General features: G+C 42.2%; 1 protein-coding gene across 2 annotated transcripts in view; it reads left to right on the forward strand.

Annotated features, from left to right (window-relative positions):
* Positions 1–25,048, forward strand: part of kif13a (kinesin family member 13A) — an 84,034-nt gene that overhangs the window by 45,843 nt on the left and 13,143 nt on the right. For both annotated transcript variants that reach the window (XM_056602195.1, XM_056602194.1), the window contains 6 exons: positions 235–415; positions 3,446–3,533; positions 12,432–12,566; positions 13,139–13,251; positions 16,178–16,289; positions 16,467–16,679. In XM_056602195.1, coding sequence (XP_056458170.1) covers positions 235–415; positions 3,446–3,533; positions 12,432–12,566; positions 13,139–13,251; positions 16,178–16,289; positions 16,467–16,679 — 842 coding nt within the window. The remainder of the gene's footprint in view (positions 1–234; positions 416–3,445; positions 3,534–12,431; positions 12,567–13,138; positions 13,252–16,177; positions 16,290–16,466; positions 16,680–25,048) is intronic.

The raw sequence follows: 25,048 nt of genomic DNA on the forward strand, positions 1-25,048 counted from the left end.
ACTTACTTAAGGCATATCCTCTACCAGCATGGATATAGCAGCTGTTCCAGCTCACCACTTTGCTGTAGGTGAAAGGAAAACATGAACGTGAAGTCATTCATATGAATCAAAATGATAATAATGACTATTATTAGTACTATTATTATGTTATTAGAAGGATTAGTCGTATTATTAGAAAATGAGTGAATGCTCCATTGTTGTTCCTTGCTAACTGCATTCCCTATGTGTCCATAGGTTCAGGGAAGTCCTTTTCCATGATGGGGAATGGGGATCAGCCGGGTCTGATTCCAAGGCTGTGCGGTGCCTTGTTCGAAAGGGTCCACAGAGACGAATGTGAGGCACACTCCTTCAAGCTGGAGGTCTCCTTCATGGAGATCTACAACGAGAAGGTCAGGGACCTCCTAGACCCCAAAGGGTGAGTCTCCTGTCTGCCCTCACATTTAGTGTGGGGTGCTGTGTTGTGAAACCATGGAGCTGCAAAATCGGGAGCAAACATGTATCATTATCTCTATTCTGAACCAGCTATTGTCCCGCGCTATTTTTGATTAATCCAGGTTCAATGCCAGTTCAAGGATTACAAGTTATAATGTGTAATGCACGCCTCCTGGCAACGCCATGCTAGCTCCAGTGCCAAGCTGTATTTCTCTCTCTCTCCCTCTGGGGCCGGGGGCCGTTCTCATGGTTGTTTAGAGTGGTGTTGTGTCTGGGTGCCTGAATTGGCAGAGAGACAGTGAGGATGTGAGGAGGAAGCTGGACCCAGTGGCTTCCTGGTATCCTCCTTCTCATGGACACTGTTGCATTCTTTGCCCTGTGGTTGGCAGACAAGCCTGCAGAAGAGGGCTGTGAAAGAGTTTGTTTTAGGGACATCTGTTAGTGAAGCACAGCATCCAGGGGGGGAGAGAGTTAGAGAGAGGAGCCCCAGAGCGGGACAGAGAGAGACAGTGGAGGGCTCTGTGCTGCTGCTGCTGCTGCTGCAGATGCTGATAAGGCAGACCCATTTGGACTGCCACTTCCTTTCGGCCTGTCACCCAGACATTGTGTGTCTTTAAGATGACTCTTTAATCCAAGCTTTCTGCTTGATTAAAGGCCATATGCTATTGCAATAGTATAAGCGAATCTATTCACGATGGATACTTAATCCAAACAAAAGGCTAGTCACTCACTGCTCATGATTTATGCTGGTGGTTCAGTGTTGGGTTGTATTGTAGATCGAGAACAGGGAGTTTAACATCTCAATGAGACTTCTGCTAACTGCCGTTGGAGGAGCCATGGGGGTTTCTATTGATCTCCAGTGTCGGTGGTTTGACTGACAACTATCAATTTAGTATCCACTTCTACCCACCAACTCAATCAAGGGAAGTTCTTTAAACACAGGGTATTCTTATGAAAAAAAACATTTTAAAATACAGCTTTGTGTTTGTGTGTAGTGATTAGCAATTGCAGCAGGAATCCCAACAGACAGGAGGAGGAACAGTGTTTTACTAAACCTTTAACACAGGGGTCTTCAACGTTTTCCAGGCCAAGGACCCCCAAACTGATGGAGAGATGGAGTGGGGACCCCCTACTTATATATTGTATAAAATTGTGTTTTATGTTAAACAGGTCCAATAGTGCCATGTATAAATGTACCTTGTTAATTTGCATTCAATACTAAGATATTTAAATAATACACAGGTTCATATATTCATGTTTTCATTCTAAACATGTGCAAGGTAAATAAACATAAACGTAACATAACATAATAAACTGATGCCTGCCAAGATCAACAATGTCTGTCAATTGCATGTAATCATGCACAAAAGCAATTCAAATGGACATTTTAAAAACATAAATGTGTAAACGAAAATTGGTGATGTTTGCTAGTGTCTTTCTCTCACTCCGCGAGTAGTCCGGTAACTTATCAACCCCAGCGTGTCTGGTTGCTAAGCGAGGTCAAAGTCTTTGGCGGACTATTTCTCTGCTGATCGCTTATTTTCCCGATAGTGACCGGCGTTCTGTAAATTATCCCTTGCATAACAGCACTCTCTCTCTCTCCCAACAGTCTTCACTGCACACTCTCATCCAAATACGTATTGTTTGCGGCGGAGGAGGGGGTAGATATAAAGACCGGACGAGAAACGGACGTCCCTGTGCTGTCCTTCTTAATTGAAGGAGCAGGCAGAGAAAAGCTCTCTCCTGCTGGGCTTTCATTAAAATAAAATACATAAAAATGTCGCAGCCAGTCCGGATGAGTCAGGTGTGCGCGAGAGACCGTACGTACATACAAACGTACGCTTACCACTTTTGTAAATGGCAAATATGTAGGTACATTCGGATCACATGATAGGAATAGATCTATTCCGATTAGAAATCGGTTCAAAAGTGCCCATGTAAACGCGGCTAGTGTGTTAGATTAATTTTAATGTGTATTTTTTTGGGGGAAAAAATTGCGGGGGGGAATATAAAAAAAATGTCTAATCAACCAAAACTTTCGCGGACCCCCTGTTGAAGACCTCTGCTTTTAGAGACAGGAAGTGGAACGTGCCTGGAATACCGCCCTAGTGGGGCGCCTAGTCGGGATCCTTACCAGATTCCCGAACCACATCAACTGACAACATCCTTTCTAAGCAGAGGTTTAGCGGCTCTTAACCGTGTTCCTCACGGATAGCTGAGCAGCTTCTCACCCTATCCCTAAGGAAGATGCCACCCACCCTCCAGAGAAAACCCATCTCGGCCGCTTTTACCCGCAATCTCGTCCTTTCGGTTTTTTTGATAAATATAATAATCCTAAAATGGTAATTATACAACAGTGGTTCTGAGCGAGTAATTTGATTGGACAAGAGACATTCCATGAGTTCTGCAGGAGCGCTGATATGAGCGTCCAACATCACTCGGACTGTTCACCAAACTCTAAACCAACTGTCAAAATCACTCCGCATTCCAGCTGTAACCAACTTACTTTAACTGTAACAGTTTACTTAAACTGTTACCTTGGACCGTACCTGAACCAGCTTTGCGCGGTATCCTAAAGATGGATACATTCCGAAATATAACATTTGATTTGATGCACAATCGAGACTCCAGTTGTGCCCCGATGTCAGTGTCTGAGCTTGACAGGTTGGAGAGGAGCATTAATGAAGCCAACACCGTAAAGAAAACGGTGTGGGCTTTAAACTGCTTGGTGTTTTGTTGATTTGTTGCTTGGCAACAGTCCGCTCAGTGGGGATGTATTTTTGTTTGCGGAAGCAATTTCATTCGTTTATATGATTAAATAAACAAACAAATCACAATCTATTGTCAATTATTATTGTTAACAGTACATTTTACTAGTATAACTGTTGTATAAAAGCAATATCACACTCGAGGTTGCAATGTTGTCGTTCTATATTAGCGCTGCTGTGATTGCCTCCGGCATTGATTTTAATGATCTATTCTTCTTCCTGATTCCCTCCACGTGTCTCCTCAGGAGCCGGCTCTCCCTGAAGGTGCGAGAGCACAAAGTGCTGGGTCCGTACGTGGATGGCCTCTCTCAGCTGGCTGTGACCAGCTTTGAGGTGTGTCTCCCTCTCCTCTCTCGTCACACCATGATCACAGGCCCCCTGGTCACATTCAACAGAGGCCCTCCACTTTTAAACACGCACGCACACACACACACACACATACGCACACACGCACACCCTCACAGACACACACACACACAGACACACACACACACCCCCCCCACACACACATACACCCAACTGCACGCACACGCACATAGATCACACATTATGAAAAGTCATAGTCCAGAGACCTGGCGTTCCAGTCCTAATGCATTGTCGTCATGGGTTTTGTTAAGACATCCTTACTTTTGGCTTACTTACTAAGTGCTTATTTAATTAAGTTTGAACTTCTCAGCCCTATAGCGTTTTACTGCACTCTATGTCAGAGCGGGCCAGTGCATTTCACACAGAACCTCAAGCGCACTTCCCACTGTGAACAAGCTCCGTCACACATGTTCCGCAGCCAAGTGGAAATACTGCTGGCTACATTGATTTAGTATGGATGAATCATTTTCAAGTTCGGGTCAGCCTACACCAGTGGTGGCTGGTGGTTATTAAAGTGAGGGAGAAAGGACTGCGCGCTTGGTTGCCATTGGCCTGCTTGCACTGTTAGTGGCGTATGGTGGCATAAGAATGTGAGACTCAAGTTGTTTCAGGGTGTTTCAGTGACCAAAAAAATAACAGGGAGGGATAATTACGTGAATAAAATTGAGACAAATCCACCAGTGGCAGCATTGTACTTTGAAAGCTGGTGGGCAGCATGTCTTGGACTACAAGGGCATAAACACACTTGCAAACTTGTCGCTTTTCGGCGACAATCACCGTTTTCTTGGTCAATTGGGTCATTCACGTGAATCGCGTCGAACCAGAGAGGTTTTTTAGGGGGCGGGGGGGAAGGCTGTCCTTCATATGAAGCATTATTGGATGATTCTTATAATTGACATTTCTCTGGGCCAATCGGAATCTCAGCACTTGCTTCAGAATCTTGAAGCACACAGCGCCAACTGAGCTCGCCTTTGGATGAGACCCCTGGCTACCGCGCGAGACTGATGGAATCTCTTAACGTCAATTTGAAGTAGGGGTGTAGGTCTACGGTATAAACGGTATAGAAAGTACACCAGTGTGAATTTGCGCTACGGTATGGATTTTGACATTACCGTGAGACCGGTGTGACCGGTAGACAGTGTTTTGTGTAACACGCAACAAAGTAAGTAACGCATTAATACAGTAACCTAACTACTTTTTCATGTAAAAAGTAAAGTTACGCGCAACTACTGAAAATATGGTAACGACACATAGTTCCTTTTTCAATTCGGCGCCACGTTACTTTTCCCAGGGACAGATTTGACAGCGATACTGCCTTCTCAGGCAGTATGCTATTGCGCAAGCTCTCAGGCAGTATGCTATTGCGCATGCGCAGGCGTGCAGCAAGCGCTCATGCGTGCTTGTGCAATAGTCCTTTCACAAGCTCTCATTCTAATCCACACCGTACGCGAGAAACGCTGGTTGAGTGAAGCTGTCTCTGCATATCAGACATTGCTTCCGCAGGCATTTTGAAAACCAGCCCTTACGACAAAGTGCCAGCGGTGGAACGAGATAACAAAAGCCGTCACCGTTTACCTGTGTAAGGACATGGTTCCCTTTCAAAACGTTGATTGAAAGTGCTTTAAAGAGATGGTCAAAACACTCAATCCCAGGTACGCGTTTCCTGTCCACACACACTTCAGCCAAATTGAGATGCCAAAACTATGCGGCAAGGTCTGCAAGCAAGTGGAGAAACAAATCCTTACTATTAAACATTAGTGATTTTCAGAGATAGAAGTATCTCTGATAAAAAAGATTATGCAAGATTATGCTGCCTTACCAGTATTTTACCCCTTCAGAAGCATTTATATTGAAATTAGAAGATCAAATGAACATACTGTGATATAATACCGTTACCATCTATGCCTCAAATCATACCGTGATATACATTTTAGTCCATACCGTGCAGCCCTAATTTGAAGGAACTATCTTATGTTAAATTCGAGGTAATTCAAGCTTTTTGGAGCAAAAACGACAGCTATTTGTTTGCTTGATTCAACTAACGTTAGCTAACGCTTTATGATGTGATATAATTTACAATAATATTGTATTTTTAGAACTGAGTCAACGTCGAGTACTGCACGAACGTAGACCTTGCATAAAGTTAGTAAATTCTAACAACATAGGGCTATACTGGCAAGCTTGTTGTCCTAGGCTAATACACCAACAGCACATTTCTGTATGATAAAGGGCTACATTTTGCATCCAAATTTGTCATTTGAAATCTTTCCATTGTATTGTGTGCTCCATCCTCCGGGTAGCTCAGAATTCGAGTAGCCGTATATCTCGAAACACCGATCAGTCCTTGGACCGATGATCCCTCCCGACACTGTAACCTTTTTTAAACTGAGAGGTTTGCAGGTCTGCATAAGGTAAGGATTCAAAGCCCATTAGTCAAATCAGTTCTACTCTTGATTTGTAAAACAAAATAAAAAAATCTGGGCCTATCATGGGGCCTATCTTTGCCCTATGTTTATTTTTAGCTACAATTGTTTTAAGAAACAAGACCAAAAGGGATGCCATTTAAAATGCTCTGAATCATTCACTAACATCCTTTCCACAATATCAAACAGAACGGTCAGAGTTACAAACAATTAAAAGAACAAGAACATTATTTCACAACTATTTAAATGGACTTTAAGCCGAACATTGTTTGAGGCAAATGTTGATGTTAATGGATGTCTCTGAATTTTGGTCATGGTGTTAAGCCAATTAAGATTGAGGGACTTTGTTTGTAGATCAAGTGAATCCTCCTTGCTGTTTGTGTTGCAAAAATATCAATTGGTCATACCAAAGCATGGTCCAACCATGCTTTACTCTCGTACTTCATTTCATTTGTACAGAGAGTCTGGACCTACTCAATTGACAAACGTTAACTCACTTGAAGGCGGGTGTCTGTTGAAGTTGAAAACTATTGGATCTGCCCAGTGCCACTCTGGATTGCCATAACCAATCGCTAACGTTTGGCCGGGAATCACGTTGCGCGCAGGCTGTAAACAAACCAAACACCGTGCGTGGAGATGTTTGTCAATGAGAGCTGACCTTAACGTCATCATTCTCAGCCACTCCCTATGTTCGCTGATTGGACCGCCAAAAATCAGGCTTCCAAGGAAACCATGCATATGAAGCAGACCCAGACCTAGTACTGAAGTGAAATGAAAATTGAGCGGAAGTAGGTAGGTGGAAGTAGGGGAGGTGCCAGGCTAGCACCGAACCACACTGCTCGGCGGAAACGCCAATATAAGCGAACAGAGCCGCACTGTACATCAACGAACAGTAGCGCACCGACTGTACGACTGAGCGGGTTTGTTGGATCTCGTAGCCTAGACTTGAGGGGATAACCCCTCCCTCCGGGCTGCTCCACAGCCAGGGCTCCTGCTTATTGGTTCATATTGAGCCAGGACTCCTTCTTATTGGTTCATAGTGCAGCAGATCCCTTAGCTAGTCACACCCACTTAGAGGAGGACTTTCCTCCTCTCTCCCATTGAACCCCATGTTATTCACCGGCCGCCAACAGTTTCAGGGAAATTAATGGGAATAAATGGAGGCTGAGAGAGTAACGTCCTCCCTGAAGTAATTGTCAATAGGCGATAGGGGGTGCTAATGTCCCTTTACCCAAGGAAACGAACATATCATATACAAAGGCATTAAAGTAGTCATATTTAAGGGCATTAATTCATGACAGTAGTCTGGGCAATCTACATTTTTTATTCTCAACAATGTTAAATGTTCCATGGCATGAAACCCTCACTTTATGAGGTTTTCTAACATAAATATGAGTTCCCCTAGCCTGCCTATGGTCTCCAAGTGGCTAAAACTTGCGTTTTGGTGTTATAAAACGAGCACTAGGTGTTCTGCTCGCTTTTGAAAAAGGCTCAAGCGCGCTGATTCCAAATCAGCGCGTTTCCCTCCCCTTTCTCTGCCTTGCCGGCCTAAAGAATTTGGCCCGCCAATGTGTCACGACCGTGCAAGCGCCACATGTGTGTCTGTGTGTGTGTGATTACACACACTGTAACGCAAGTGTTTGCTGTTGGTGTTATGGCGCATAACACGTTGGTTCTTTGACGTCTCTTGTATTTCCACACCGAGACTGTAGTTGGGGTTATCTCAGCAATGGTCGACGATAGATGGATTCCATCGTCGATCGTCCCAAGTAGCCTATAAAAAGGCGATAATTATATTTTAATGATAATTTTTTATTTTTTATTATTATTTATTTTTTTTAAAGCGCTGTGGTAGCTATTTTTTCAACTTAAAAAGCACCGCAAATTGTAATTGAAATGAACTGGCACCGGTGGAAAACATACTATGTAGCGCTGACCTGCCGTATTCACTCACTGCTGCGAGAGGAGAGGGGAGGGGCTCGAAACCTACCGGTCTGCTCGCACGGCGAAATGACATCACACCCCGCTGCACCATTTCCGGGTCACAGCTGTGGTACATGAGCTGTGTTCGAAAACGTTCCCTATTCACTCACTCACTATTCCCTATAGTGTTCATGATATACTGCACTACATAGGGAACGAACAAACAAGTATTCGGACACTACGCTGAACATTTCTAAACGTCATTTGCGTCAGTAAATGCGCCGGGTATTTGTGTGACGCAGACAGATGCGCCCAGATTGTGTAAACAAACCGGGCACTCTAGAGGAAAGCTGGAGGTTGTATTGATGTTGAATGTTACATTTCCTTGAACAAGGTTTTTCTTATTAATTTTGAATGTTTCATTTTCTTGTTAAATCCCAAATAAATTGTTGATATTTCTAAACGAAAGCCGGAGACTCCATCATTAAATGTAGTAGTTTTCGCCGCTTGCGGTTATTGAGCTTCTTCTTCTCCTCCGGAAAAACACGACTGCATTGCATTGTGGTATATGGGAGTAACACCCAGGGAACATCATATGTACACTAACATTTTGGGTATTTTAAGTGCATATAGGGCATGAAATTAACCAGTGAGAATTCGAACAACACTACAAAATAGCGAGCACCCTATATAGTGCACTATATCCGTGATAGGGAACGATTTCGAACACAGCTACGAGCTGTGTGTCATCAGCGTGTGTCATCATGACAGCGCCGCCGGCGCCGACGCATCGAAACTTAAATCAGCGGAGGCTCTCGCTGGTCCAAGGGGAAGACCATCGTATTCGTTTTTAAGAAAAAATTCGAAAAATAAAAACGCGATTTTTTTCAAAGTGATAAATTATTATAAATAATTAATATTATAAAATTATTATAAAGATGCCCCCCCCGATAGTATCGACTATCGGCGATAGCTAGGGGGCGCTATCGGACGATGGAAGCTTGTAGACGATTGCCCAACCCTAGTTCAGCCTACTTCAAATTGATGTGGAAGTGGAAGAACCAGAGACGTCGGAGAACCCGACGAAGTCGTTTGTGATTCATAATATCGTCTGGAGGCGCACACAGCTTTTGGCCGTGATAATATGTATTATATGATATAGATATCTATGTATTATATTATATTATTTTAAAGCTCCAGGACTGTAACGCAAGTGTTGTACACTTCCTTGTTATTGGATAACCGTTCTGCTGTTGGTGTTATGGCACATAACACGTCGGACTCTCGTCTCTGCTATTTCCACAACGAGACTCGTAGTGGGGGTTATCTAAGCCATGGTTGAGAATGAATTGGGGGAAAGGAACTTTGGCTTTGACTCCCTGAAGTACATGAACCACGACATGGAGGAGAAAGGGGTTGTTGGAAGCAAATGTCTCCCGCTTGAGCCCGCTTCCCGCTGCCGAGGGACCACCGCCTCGGTGCTGCAGGAGGCAGTGGTGCCTAAGCGCTGACCAATGCCGAGGCGGTTGTCCCTCGACAGCAAGACTCCGTTGGGAGACAACCGCGGTCAACAATCGCGGGCAACAATCCCTTTCTCCTCCATGTCGTGGTTCAGTCTACTTCAGATTGATGTGGACGTGGAAGAACCAGAGACGTCGGAGAACCTGACGCGGTCGTTTGAGATTCATAATATCGTCTGGAGGCTCACACAGCTTTTGGCTGTGATAATATATATTATATGATATAGATTTCTATATATGATATGATATTATTTAGATATAGAGCTCCAGGACTCCTGTGTGTTCTAGAATATTTACAGAACACGGCTGAAGGCTGTGTGTGCCTCGCCATTGCGATACATCCACTGTAAACAGAGCGCATGGTACCGTGGCTACAAGCTGCTCAGGGCCACACCCCCCCCCCTCCTCCTTGACCCGCTTCTCTCCTCGTGATTTGCATTAAAGCTACAGACACCAAAACGGCGCATTTGGGGAAAGCTCAATGTGCGACTGGCTCGTAGTGGCTGTAATTTTGCACCACGGCTGAATTTCGGGGAACGTCTTCAAATACTGTGTTTGGGGCCTACTAATATCTATATTAAAGCATCCATAAAGTAGCATGCCATGGGACCTTTAAGGAGGATCTTCCTCCCTTTCCTCACTTGAGAAGCCTCCACTGGCATACACCAACAGAAATCTGCACATTGAGATTATGATGGTGTGCAGAACATCCTGTGTCTGTGTCTGTCTGTCCATTTGACAGTATAAACCATTGTATATATCAAAGAGCAAGGTTGTAATGGCAATGCCTTTGCTGACTACAAACTTATCACTTTGATTTGTCATCTCTTCTCACACCCACTCTATTTGCCTTTATTTATTTTGTTGTTTGTCTTGATGTCTCTATGTATGTCTGACATTATGTCAGCCTATCTGTGTCTATATGTGTAAATCTATACGTCTGTCTTTCTGAATGTCTATGTCTGTCTGTATGTCTATATGTCTGTCTATAGGTCTGTCTGTATGTCTTAATGTGTATAGTCACGTTTCCATCTAAAGGTGAAGCAAATCTTTAGAAAGTTCGCAAAAAAGAAATTCGAATTAGGTGCGTTTCCATCAAGTGGTTGGAGCGGAAAACTACACACATTCCAGGGCTTGTCGTATCCTTTTGATAACATGCTCTCTCTTAGGTCCTGATATATAGTGGAATTGCGTTGTTGCTTTCCATCTAAAATAGCTGTAATGTTTTTTTCTTCGATAAGCGCAAGGAAAAGTTTTACCTCTTCAGCGGTCCACACACGTATCTATTATTCACATTGGCCATCTGTTCCATGGTCGTATTTAAAGGATACATTGTAGCTACATATTTGAATTCGAAATTCGTCCCAGCCTTTATACCACAGATACTCTAGGGTCTATATAGCATATAACCGCGTTTTATCCATTCTACCCAATTTACCAGCTCTCGTTTTGAAGACTATTCACCGCGCCATTCGTTTAAATTGGAATCGCGACGGCCTATACTTTCAACATAAATTGTACATATTTAGAATTTAGAATTCGCCCCAGCCTTTATACCACAGATACTATAGGGTCTGTAGCATATAACTGCATTTTTCACAATTAACCAGCTCTCGTTTTGAAGGCTGAACAGACAATTTGACTGGAACTACTTAGTAGGTGTCCATATATCAGGGATTAATGGACACGGTATAATCAAAGGATATACAAACATAGACATCCTATATCGTATATATATATATGATATAGGATGTCTATGTATACAAACGCTTAAAATATATATATATTGACGCTACAAGTTAATGTCGGCAGGGTTGCTATAGCCAGTCGTAATGCCGAAATCGAAAATGACGTTTTCAGTCCTGTGTGTACAATGTTCGCTACGTCACAGCTGTTTCGAAAGGTGTGTTTCCATCTCCCATTTTGCGCATTTACACTCTTTCGCATAAGTCAAAAACCACCTCAAGCGAGTGGAAAAACTTTTTTGTGAATTAAGAGGAATTTTAATGCAAATTTTGGTGTTTCCATCGCCGTTTACTGATTCGATACTTCAAAATTCGCATAAAAGCAGGGGGATGGAAACGCAGCTTTTATGTGTGTCTGTCTGTATGACTATGTCTGTATATACATATATATGCCTATATGTCTGTCTATATGTTTATATGCATGTATATATGCCTCTCTAAATTTCTGCCTGTATGTCTATATGTCTGTCTATATTTCTGTTTATATGTCTGTATATGTTTGTCAATATGTCTGTCTGTATGTCTATATGTCTGTATATACGTATATATGCCTCTCTAAATTTCTGCCTGTATCTCTATATGTCTGTCCATATTTCTGTTCATATGTCTGTCTATATGTTTGTCAATATGTCTGTATGCATATATATGTCTGCCTGTATGTCTTTATATGTCTATATGTTTGTCAATATGTCTGTCTGTATGTCTATATCTCAGTCTGTCTGTCGTGTCTATATGTCGGTCTATATATATGTATATGTATGTCTATATTATGTATGTCTACATGTATGTCTTTATGTATGTTTGTCTATATGTACACTACTGTTCAAATTTTGGGGTCACAATTTCATGTTTTCCATGAAAACACACTTTTATTCAACAGTTTTCAACTGTGCTAACATAATTGCACAAGGGTTTTCTGATCATCAATTAGCTTTTCACAGGAATCATTAGTGGCTAAACCATGTACCATTAGAACACAGGAGTGATGGATGCTGGAAATGGGCCTGTGTACACCTATGTAGATATTCCATTAACCATCTGCCGTTTCCAGCTAGAGTAGTCATTCAAAACATTAACAACGTTTAGACTTTCTAAGTGACCCCAAACATTTGAACGAAAGTGTACGTCTATATGGCTGTCTATATGTGTCCCTATGTCGGTCTATGTTTATATTCCATTCCTTATGACTAAATGGCTGTCTGTCTGTCTGTAGGTCCGTAGGTCTGTCTTAAGGTCTGCTTCTGTCTCCTACAGGACATTGAGGTGTTGATGTCGGAGGGCAACAAGTCGCGGACTGTTGCTGCCACCAACATGAACGAGGAAAGTAGTCGCTCGCACGCCGTCTTCAGCATTATCGTCACACAGACGCTGTACGACCTGGGCTCCGGGGTCAGTACTCACCTCCACCTCCTCGACCTCCTCACGTATGATCAGTCTGTTTGAGGCTTGGAGCCACAGAGTTGACTTAAATTCACATTTAGTAATTTAGCAGACACTTTCAAAAAGTGACCTACTCGGTGAGGCCGACGGCAATCTTAGCATGCAATAACATAAGAGTAACTACAAAATAACCAAACTGTTGCTGCCTGGCCTAGTTTCAATAAAAAACTCCTTACTCTGCGTTCGCAACAAAAGTGTGGCACAGATACATACAAAGTCAATGCAAAGATGCGAATAGATGCACATTTTTCAACGGCCAAGCCGGCTTCGCGGATGATTGGAATTATGTGACAATTGTACCCATGCAAATTCGCCTCATTCACATGTGTGCTCAAGTGGAAATATTTGAACTTTGGCTCTTCATGCTAAATAACTCGCTTGAGAAAAGTGAATTCCCTTGTGGTTCCCTTGTGGTTACGCACCTTTGCACATATATTTACATGAAGTTTACCAGCGCTACAGAGCCAGCACATGTATGTGTTTCTTGTGCACTGAGACAGTGGTTTGTGTTGTGATGTCAGAACTCTGGGGAGAAAGTGAGCAAAATCAGCCTGGTGGACTTGGCAGGAAGTGAGCGAGTCTCCAAGACTGGAGCGGCCGGTGAGAGACTCAAGGAAGGCAGCAACATCAACAGGTACGCTGTAAAAATACATTAATACAACATATAAAAACTAGGGCTGGGCAAATTAACGCGTTAATTACGCGTCAATGCAATCTTATTTTTTACTTTGATTTTGAATTGGTTTTGCCCACAGAATGTCAACATTCATACCAGAAATCATTTTTGTGTTTCGTTCCACTTACTTTACATCAAATGAATGAGTGAGTCTATAAACTCCCTCAAGATCACTCAAATTTTTGCTTATTAATTACATTTGGTATGATTGATAATGTGTAATTACATTTGATAATCTCATTTAATTTAGATTGGAGTGGATTTAAAATATAATTTCAAACATGCGATTAATCGCGAGTTAACTCGAGAAAACTAAGTGTTTAATCGCGATTAAAGCTTTTAATCTTTGCCCAGCCCTAATATAAACATAACATATCATATAGATGAGGGAGACTTGCAAATAAATTTGTGTTACAGTACATTCACAAACTAATACTAGTCACACTGGGTTATTAATGACACCTCTTCAAAAAGATCGCTTCAGATCACGTAATTTTATTTTCTATTATCTTATGTTAAATTATTATTTTTGTTTGTTGTTTGTAGTCTGTAGTGTGTGCCGTATTTTTTCGTAAATATTGTAACCTCTGCTTGTATCCCGATTTTACGAGGTGTTGCAATTCTCAGTGATTTATGGGCTTGAGTGATAAAACGTTCCTAATGCCGTCACGATGTAAAGAGAGATGAGGTTTGAGAGTAAAAGATAACCTGGTAAAGATATAAACCTTGGCATCACTTGGGTGACTAAAATACAAGGACGATTTTCACAATGTGCGCTCAGTCCATGAGTGATAACTCAAAGGGCCCTATTTTAACGGTCTGAAACGCAAGTGGGAAGCGCAAAGCGCAAGTAGCTTTGTGGGCGGTTCTACGGCGCTATCGCTATTTTACAGGCGGATAACGGCGCAAGTGTCAAAAGGGTTGGTCTGAAGCAGCCTAATTACCCGTAGGTGTGGTTTGGGCGTAACGTGCAACAAACCAATGAGAGTGCCAGCTCCCATCCCCTTTAAGAGCCATGAGCGCATTTGAATCGGACGAGTTTATATTTTGACAGCGCGTCTGCAGTCTCCGATGAGACAGATTCACATGAATTTGCAAATGGCTTAGTTTATTGCCAAATAATATGGCCTAATTCACACATGGAATAAGGGGTTTTCTCAAATAAATTTCGGCAAAGAAAACGTATGATAGGCTATAACATATGATATGCTGTAACTGTGGTTCTATTTAATGATATACGCCATACATTATAAACATTGTTTCTTATCAGTATTGTATGCCATCCTAATATGCATGTGTCCCCGCGGTAATAGACATTGCCATTGATTGTATTATGCGTTACGTGTTTAGTTTGCCCAAGTGAAGGAGTTCAATTACCTCGGGGTCTTGTTCGCGAGTGAGGGAACTATGGAGCGTGAGATTGGCCGGAGAATCGGAGCAGCGGGGGCGGTATTGCGTTCGCTTTACCGCACCTCTGTTACGAAAAGAGAGCTGAGCCGCAAGGCAAAGCTCTCGATCTACCGGTCGATCTTCGTTCCTATCCTCACCTATGGTCATGAGGGTTGGGTGATGACCGAAAGGACGAGATCGCGGGTACAAGCGGCCGAGATAAGTTTTCTCAGAAGGGTGGCTGGCGTCTCCCTTAGGGATAGGGTGAGAAGCTCAGCCACCCGTGAGGAACTCGGATTAGAGCCGCTGCTCCTTTACTTAGAAAGGAGTCAGCTGAGGTGGTTCGGGCATCTGGTAACGATGCCCACTGGGCGCCTTCCTTGGGAGGTGTTTCAGGCACGTCCAGTGGGGAGGAGACCTCGGGGAAGACCCAGGACTAGGTGGAGAGATTATATCTCAACACTGGCTTGGGAACGCCTCGGGATCCCCCCGTCAGAGCTGGTCAATGTGGCCCGGGAAAGGGAAGTCTGGGGCCCCCTGCTTGAGCTGCTCCCCCCGCGACCCGACCCCGGATAAGCGGACGAAGATGAGATGATGATGAGAGTGTTTAGTTTGCGTGTGTTTAAACAGAGCACACACGCGCGCCCGCATTCATTCATTCTTTTTAACACTCACTCGCGGTAAAACAATGTTTTTCACGATCAAATAGGCCTACTCATCAATCCTAAAAGTTATGGGCATGTAGGCCTACACGATGTCTGTGTCAAGAAAATATGTGTTTGCTGTACGGTGTTTGCAGATGCATTGATTTAAAAGTACCTATTACCGCTGCATCAGCTGTTCTTTCCCAAATAATTTACCAAGAATGTGCGGCTAGGTAGATGAGAGAAGCAAAGTGTATGCGCGAGGTGCACAAGCAATCCGTATGCATCGCATGTGCATGTATGCTTGCGCCCTTAAAATAGCATCTGAACAACGCGCCACTGACTTTAAACCAGGTATTTCCTGGTCAGTAGCCAATGGTATTCAGAGACGGCAAAATACCGTTTGCGCCAGAACACGCCTCCTCCTTCCGCCGAACCGCCCCTTGGGGCGCATGATCAATCCCTAATTTACCGGCGAGTGGCGCTGGTGGGAAAAGAACGCTCTGCGCCAGTTGTAAACTAGCAACGACACATGCGCCAGTGACTAAGTCACTTGCGCCGGATGCAAGATAGGGCCCAAAGCCTCTTGTTGGCAAAGATGCGGACATGCGTTACATGATGCAAATGTGATACAAATGTAAAAGATTTAAACAACTAAAAACCTTATAAAATAAAATATATGCAATACGGCTGTACCTATGCTTTCTATAGAAAACATAGTACAGCCTCGTGAGAGCAACATGGCTGGTCCAAGGTTGAATGGAGCTGTAAACCCAGGCGGGGTTACCAGTTGAGCTTCTCATTGATCCTCTGTTCGTTACGAGCTCATCAAAGGTTGTTGTTCTGTTTAGGTCTTTAACCACCCTGGGCTGTGTTATCTCTGCGCTGGCTGACCAGTCTGCTGGGAAAGGGAAGGCCAAGTTTGTCCCATACAGAGACTCTGTTCTTACCTGGCTCCTAAAGGTCAGCCCATTAACCCCCACAGGGCCATTGTTTTGTGTTTTGATTAAAAGAAATGCCTTTGAAAGTCAAAGTCTGAATGTTTGTTTGCTACTTGTTTAGAATGCTGATACTGTCTCTTAAATAACCACCTAAGAGCTCTGATGAAAGTCAAACCAGCTGAGACTCAATCTGACTTAGGACAACCTTGGTGGCAACAGTAAGACAGCCATGATCGCCACGGTGAGCCCAGCGGCCGACAACTACGAGGAGACACTGTCCACACTGCGCTACGCCGACCGCGCCAAGCGGATCGTCAACCACGCGGTAGTGAACGAGGACCCCAACGCCCGCATCATCAGGGAGCTGAGGGAAGAGGTGGAGAAGCTCAGGGAGCAGCTCACCGCAGCCGAGGTGAGAGGATTGTGTACCACTGACATGGAGGAGAGAGGTGTGTGTACCACTGACATGGAGGAGAGAGGAATGTGTTGTGTTGTGTAATTGCAGTACAATATATTTAAAAAATTATCTGATATTTCGATAACTTTCGAGAAATTGCCTTAATAGATTTCTATATTTTTCGGAAAAAATTTTTTTAGACCAATCACATTGATCAAAATAATATTTTTCAAAGCTAAATAATTTTTGAGATCGCTCGAAATAATAGTATATTATTGGTACACTGGTATATCTCAAATAAATAATAATAATAAATGAAAATATCGACAAATCAGACAGCTCGAAACAAATATTACGATTTTTGCCAATTAGATCTCTCGAAAAAATATGAAAGAATTTGCCAATCAGGTCGCTCAAAATAATTCTGGCTTTGTTGAAACATATTTTCCAACCTCAGTTTGCACTTCTGCATTCACCGCATTTTCTCACGAATAGGATAAATCTCCATTACTAGCATGGTCACACATTGAAGTTACTGACTTTTGCAGTGCTTACCGAACTGGGCCCGGTTTCCCGAAACCTTCTTCAAGCCTTCTTAACGCTACGTCATTTGTATTCTCTACTTTAAGTTCTACCTTAACATCTTGCATGTTTCCCGAAACGTTCTTTGCTATAAATCTCTTACGTACGTCGTTCGTTGGTAAGATTGGTCTGAAGCGCTCGTAGAACCTTCTTAGCTCTACCATAGTGATGGTTCAGCTTCTGACGCTAGTCGCCGGTGTTGGTGCCGGATTGACTCGGCTGCCAGATCGACTCGGGGTCCTAGATGCACAATAATGACACACTTCCTGTAAACGCAGGGTTGCATGCGCGTTTCATTCATTCCCATGTTATTCCCAAGTATTAACGATCTCCTTTTGTTTTCTAATCTATGAATAATAATCTAATGTACAAATTATTGTTGCCTATAGTTGGGTAATATATAAGAGAAGAATCGGTTAACTCCAATCAATGAACGGGGCGATCCACTTTATTTCCAGCGCTCCCAACACAGAGTCAAAACAGCGACCCACACGCAGACACTTCCGTTCTCCTCCTTCAGAATAAGAGTCCCTAACAGGAACTGGGTTACATATGCATTCATCAGTGCTTTTAGACGTGTTTCCAATGGCTTTGTTTGTGCGAAAGAACGGGCTGCGTTCAATGAAATCAAAACCAAAACTGATGGAGTCTTCTTTTTATGTCCATGATTGAGCCCCTTTTATAAACAACCCTTCCGGGTTTTGTCCGTTGGCTTGTGTTGATTTGTCAAGTGTCGATACGTCATCTGTAAGCGCAGGACCCCGAGTCGATCTGGCAGCCGAGTCAATCTGGTACCCACAACGCCACTCTAACCTTTTAGAAATCCCCGTTGCGCATGAAACTGCCACATTGGCAGTGTTGTGTTTCACTAATGGGTTTAAGTCATTCATGGAGAAAATAATTGCTGGAAACACACAAAACACAAAAAATTATAGACATGCAGGATAGCAGTGTTACGAGTAGCGTATGTGTGGGCGCGAGAATGGCAGTGCGTGTGTGAGTGACGTCAGCAAGTGAATGTACGAGCAAGGAGAGCGAGCGGTAGCGTGTGCCAGTCTAGTGTCAAGAATCGGTGGCCGTTTTATCCCGACCATATTCCGACCTATAACCAGCAGAGCCCCTGCCGGTCAAAGTGAGGGGTGTTACCCCCGAGAATACATCGGCCCTGGAGGGAACGTCTCCCATGTGCTCCTCGACTACGGTCTGGGAGCCGACAGCAGGAAAAGAGTAACAACAGGATAAACCCGCCCGGTTTCCCGATTACGTCCAACTTGGTCTAAAGAATCTGTGAATATTATATATACCGTATTTTCCGGACTATAAGTCGCGGTTTTTTTGTAGTTTGGCTTGCCCTGCGACTTATATTTCGAAGCGACTTATATGCCAAAATTGTGCGTACATAATCTTCGGCCGCAAGATGGCACCGTCATTCATTAGGCCTACAACTGAACGCTGCAAGCCTACTGCACCACCGAATAAATTATATTCTCGTCGTCATCGTCCTCAATGTTCTCCGGTTCAACCAAAGCTACCCCAGCCTTAGCTGCAATGTTGTGCAACATAGCTGTCACACATATCACAGCGCATGACTTGGCCAGCGAAAACTGGAGCCCTCCGCTGGACTTGTGAAGGCATCTAAAGCGAAACTTCCACCTCCCGATCGTGCGCTCAGGTTTAGGACCGCGGCGCATACGCGTCCGGTGGAATCCCGGTGTCACTGAATTCGGTATACTCTCAGAACTACGAGTGGGACCGACACACCTATATTGCTATTGCAATTTTATTCAGTCTCTCCAGACTAAACGTTCTTGTTTAAATGTTTAAAAATAAATGCGACTTATACACCGATGCGACGTATATATGTTTTTTTCCTCGTCATGGAGCATTTTTTGACTGATGCGACTAATACTCGGGAGCGATGTATAGTCCGGAAAATACGGTATATATATATATATATATATATATATATATATATTAGGGCCGTCAAATTAATGCGTTAATTTAGATTAATTAATCACAGAAAAAATAACGCGTTTAAGAAATTAACGCAGATTAATCGCGCTTCTATAGTGCCCTTTGACCCGGTGCGTAATTTGCGTTGAAATGGAGGCAGACGAGAAGACGCTGCTCGGCCCCGTGAACGAAAAGTTCAAGTTTAGACGGAACTGTAGATAGGAACACCGTTATCTGCAATCTCTGTAGTAAGGAATTTTCCTGTCACCGGAGTTCATCAACCCTTAAGTATCACCTCAACGCAAAACATTTGGTACCAAGCTCGCAGGTACGAGCTGCCAAAGCCCCTGAAGCTGGCGCTAGCAGGCAGCCTCGTCAAGGCACAGTTGACTGAGATTCATTGAATCTTGAGAGATGGAAATGTTATTAATTTGATCTAAAGGTACGGCCACACTAACCGCGTTACTCGCGTTTGGGGCGTCGAAAATCTGCATTTTTGCATAGGGAACCATTGGTATAGGCGCGTAGATGCGTTACACGCGTTGAAGCATCGCGTTAGGGGCGTTAGACGCGGCAGACGCACGTAATTACGCACGTAAACGCAGTAACGCGCCCAAAGCACCAACGCCCGGAGTTCAAAAAATTGAACTTTCAACGCTCCAACGCGTGATGCTTAGCCGCGATAGCCAATCAGCGTGGAGCTTGACCCGACGTCACTGGCAGAGAGTAGTGACGCTTGCACAGAAGCATACGGCCGACATCTTTCTTTATTCTGGGTGGAAATAGTAACATAGTTACGCCATTAAATGCGTTTATGTAAACATTTTTAGCGAGAAATGTGCATTTTACTTTCATAATGTTCGCTCGGTGAATGTGAAGGATGTTTGGTTTGATAGTTATAACGAAGAGGGAAAGCTCCATTCACTTGCATGGACAGCGTCTCTGGTTGCTAAGCAACCTCAACGTCTTGGCGGACTATATCTCGGCTGATCAACACTACGAATGCTGGAAACAAACCAGACACACCATGAGAAGTTATTTAACCCGATTATTGTTATTTATATCCGAGATTATTTAATCTAACCCGATCTAAGCTCTATCATGAACCCAAACGCGGCGGCGTTTGGGTTTCCTACCTCGGACTCCTAAATCCAGCGCAGCCACAGGCGCGTTAGGCGCGTTGAACCATTTTTGTGACACACAATGATCAAGCGTCAAGTTAGGCACGCTACACGCGTTATCCAACACGAGTAACGCGTTAGGTGTGGCCGTAGCATTAAAATGCACCGTATGTTGATGAAAGATATGTTTTAAATAAAAGAGGCATTGAACTTTAAAGTCTATTATATATATTATTCATTGAATCACTCATCTGCCATAATTTACTTGGAATTTAATTATTTTTAAATACTTTCTCGGAAAAATTTAATTATGCGATTCAGAGCCTGTAATTAATACGATTATTTTTTTTAATCGCTTGACAGCCCTAATATATATATATAGGCTATACAATATGGAAATGGGACCACAAATGCAAAAAAGGGTCAATGCTTTGTATTATGGATACTCCAAGTTTTGCAGCAGATCATATTCATATATATTTATTTAGGCTATTTATTTTGTGGCTTCGAGGAGGTCTGGTATGGGGTCAGAACAGTCTCATTAATAATGAATGCACAGAGAAGGATTCACAAATGTATTTTGTGATTTATATATAAATTACTCTCTTCTCACAAATACATTTCAATGCACACACACAAGTGGATATCGGTATGTATAAATGTGAAATAAATCCAAAAACAAAAGTAGAAATTTTCATCAAAAATGTGTTTGGATGTTGTTACATTTATATACAAACTGTTAAACTTGAATTAACAAGACACTTTTCATTTGTGAACTTGTTTGCATTTGTGTGTGAACTGGTCTGTACAGGGTTCGTACACCTTTTTCATGGCCAAATTCAAGCACTTTTTAAGGACTTTCAATTTTCCAGTTTTTCCGGTACCATGAAAGGAGCAATCCGGTCTGAATGAATCCATAGCCCTGTTGTTCAAGGGCACCAAATGCTGTCTGTACGAAAAAGAACAAGACAATTTGATACAACCTAAGCTGAATATCGAACCAGCAGCTATCATTAACTGAATGGGGCACAGAAAAAGAAAATTAAACAGAGTTTCTGTGCCCCATTTCATTTGTGTTTGCTACCGTTTCTCTATTTGGCCTATGTTGCATCAATTTTTCTTACTGACGGCACTCGACATTGAACCGCATGGATTGATTCACTCCGTATTTCTCCTTGTAAATTGTATAATGTGATATAAATACATGCAACCTCAAAATATTAATTTCACTTATTTTTTAACAAAACTGCTCCATATTAACAGAAGGATAATAAATGAAAGGAAAATACCTTTGTTTGTTTCACAATAGTTCAGTCACCTTTCATTAAGCAAATCTTGCCTCATAACTATGGCTATGATAATACCTATGTTGCCATTTTAACACAATTAACCAAATAGACAAAATAGGTAACTTTTTTGCTTTAACTGAGGTAGCAAGGCAGGTTAAGTAGACAATCAAAATAATACAGCAAAAAATACATGCAAACATACTATAAAAACTCAAAATCATTCACATTAGCTCAGGTCTATGTTGTGCAAAAGGTTCCAAATTACACATGCCCTTCACAGTGCAAACAAGTCCAACAAGTGCAAATTAATATGAACTTCAGCAAACATTAGTGGTCTTTTATGTTTGGAAAAAAAAAACCCTACATGGTAAGACCAAAGGCCAAATTATTTAGGACCCTTTACAGTGCATCATTCAGTTCCTTCATTTTCTCTGTCAACTTTTGCTCAAAAGTCTCAAGATCTCTCTTTTTCTTTTGCTGCTCTTCTAAGTCTGTTTGACTTTGAAATGAGGTAGAGCTTGCCTTTAGCTTCGGCTTTTTCTGCATTGCTGTCAGCAGATTTCATGAGTTGCCTCACATCCTTTTCCATCCTCTTCTTTTTGACCTTCATCTCCGATATCTCCTCCATCAGTGTTTTTATTTTCAGTGCTTTTTGTTGATCTTGTTTTTTACGTCTTTCTTCATCAAGGTACATGTGGTACTTTTGTCTGGCAGCAGATGCTGAAAGGAACAATTCCTTCAAGTACCCTACGTTGTGCAGCCCTCCGATAATGCGCACATGATCATGGATGACCCGCTGTGCAACCAAAGAATGTTCTTTAAGGTTTTCCACCATCACCTCCTTATTAACTGAAAACCCCCTCTCAACGGAAGCCTGGCCATGCGACTATATCTCGGCTGATCAACTATATCTCGGCTGATCAACACTACGAATGCTGGAAACAAACCAGACACACCATGAGAAGTTATTTAACCCGATTATTGTTATTTATATCCGAGATTATTTAATCTAACCCGATCTAAGCTCTATCATGAACCCAAACGCGGCGGCGTTTGGGTTTCCTACCTCAGACTCCTAAATCCAGCGCAGCCACAGGCGCGTTAGGCGCGTTGAACCATTTTTGTGACACACAATGATCAAGCGTCAAGTTAGGCACGCTACACGCGTTATCCAACACGAGTAACGCGTTAGGTGTGGCCGTAGCATTAAAATGCACCGTATGTTGATGAAAGATATGTTTTAAATAAAAGAGGCATTGAACTTTAAAGTCTATTATATATATTATTCATTGAATCACTCATCTGCCATAATTTACTTGGAATTTAATTATTTTTAAATACTTTCTCGGAAAAATTTAATTATGCGATTCAGAGCCTGTAATTAATACGATTATTTTTTTTAATCGCTTGACAGCCCTAATATATATATATAGGCTATACAATATGGAAATGGGACCACAAATGCAAAAAAGGGTCAATGCTTTGTATTATGGATACTCCAAGTTTTGCAGCAGATCATATTCATATATATTTATTTAGGCTATTTATTTTGTGGCTTCGAGGAGGTCTGGTATGGGGTCAGAACAGTCTCATTAATAATGAATGCACAGAGAAGGATTCACAAATGTATTTTGTGATTTATATATAAATTACTCTCTTCTCACAAATACATTTCAATGCACACACACAAGTGGATATCGGTATGTATAAATGTGAAATAAATCCAAAAACAAAAGTAGAAATTTTCATGAAAAATGTGTTTGGATGTTGTTACATTTATATACAAACTGTTAAACTTGAATTAACAAGACACTTTTCATTTGTGAACTTGTTTGCATTTGTGTGTGAACTGGTCTGTACAGGGTTCGTACACCTTTTTCATGGCCAAATTCAAGCACTTTTTAAGGACTTTCAATTTTCCAGTTTTTCCGGTACCATGAAAGGAGCAATCCGGTCTGAATGAATCCATAGCCCTGTTGTTCAAGGGCACCAAATGCTGTCTGTACGAAAAAGAACAAGACAATTTGATACAACCTAAGCTGAATATCGAACCAGCAGCTATCATTAACTGAATGGGGCACAGAAAAAGAAAATTAAACAGAGTTTCTGTGCCCCATTTCATTTGTGTTTGCTACCGTTTCTCTATTTGGCCTATGTTGCATCAATTTTTCTTACTGACGGCACTCGACATTGAACCGCATGGATTGATTCACTCCGTATTTCTCCTTGTAAATTGTATAATGTGATATAAATACATGCAACCTCAAAATATTAATTTCACTTATTTTTTAACAAAACTGCTCCATATTAACAGAAGGATAATAAATGAAAGGAAAATACCTTTGTTTGTTTCACAATAGTTCAGTCACCTTTCATTAAGCAAATCTTGCCTCATAACTATGGCTATGATAATACCTATGTTGCCATTTTAACACAATTAACCAAATAGACAAAATAGGTAACTTTTTTGCTTTAACTGAGGTAGCAAGGCAGGTTAAGTAGACAATCAAAATAATACAGCAAAAAATACATGCAAACATACTATAAAAACTCAAAATCATTCACATTAGCTCAGGTCTATGTTGTGCAAAAGGTTCCAAATTACACATGCCCTTCACAGTGCAAACAAGTCCAACAAGTGCAAATTAATATGAACTTCAGCAAACATTAGTGGTCTTTTATGTTTGGAAAAAAAAAACCCTACATGGTAAGACCAAAGGCCAAATTATTTAGGACCCTTTACAGTGCATCATTCAGTTCCTTCATTTTCTCTGTCAACTTTTGCTCAAAAGTCTCAAGATCTCTCTTTTTCTTTTGCTGCTCTTCTAAGTCTGTTTGACTTTGAAATGAGGTAGAGCTTGCCTTTAGCTTCGGCTTTTTCTGCATTGCTGTCAGCAGATTTCATGAGTTGCCTCACATCCTTTTCCATCCTCTTCTTTTTGACCTTCATCTCCGATATCTCCTCCATCAGTGTTTTTATTTTCAGTGCTTTTTGTTGATCTTGTTTTTTACGTCTTTCTTCATCAAGGTACATGTGGTACTTTTGTCTGGCAGCAGATGCTGAAAGGAACAATTCCTTCAAGTACCCTACGTTGTGCAGCCCTCCGATAATGCGCACATGATCATGGATGACCCGCTGTGCAACCAAAGAATGTTCTTTAAGGTTTTCCACCATCACCTCCTTATTAACTGAAAACCCCCTCTCAACGGAAGCCTGGCCATGCGAGAGGATCAGGGCAAGTCGTACATCCTCCCATAGATGGCAAAACTCTGCTTTATTGGCCAAGAGTTCATGATAGAACTCATCCAATCTGTCACTCTGTGGAATGAATTTATGGAATGAATCTGATGCCAACATCAGGCTTGTGTCAAAAAACTGACCAAATTCCCTATTCCCATTTTTCTTCAAGCCGGGCAGTTTCCACAAGGAGTCGGGGAA

The sequence above is a fragment of the Gadus chalcogrammus genome, chromosome 11, assembly GCF_026213295.1.
Source record: "Gadus chalcogrammus isolate NIFS_2021 chromosome 11, NIFS_Gcha_1.0, whole genome shotgun sequence".
NCBI classification, from domain to species: domain Eukaryota; kingdom Metazoa; phylum Chordata; class Actinopteri; order Gadiformes; family Gadidae; genus Gadus; species Gadus chalcogrammus.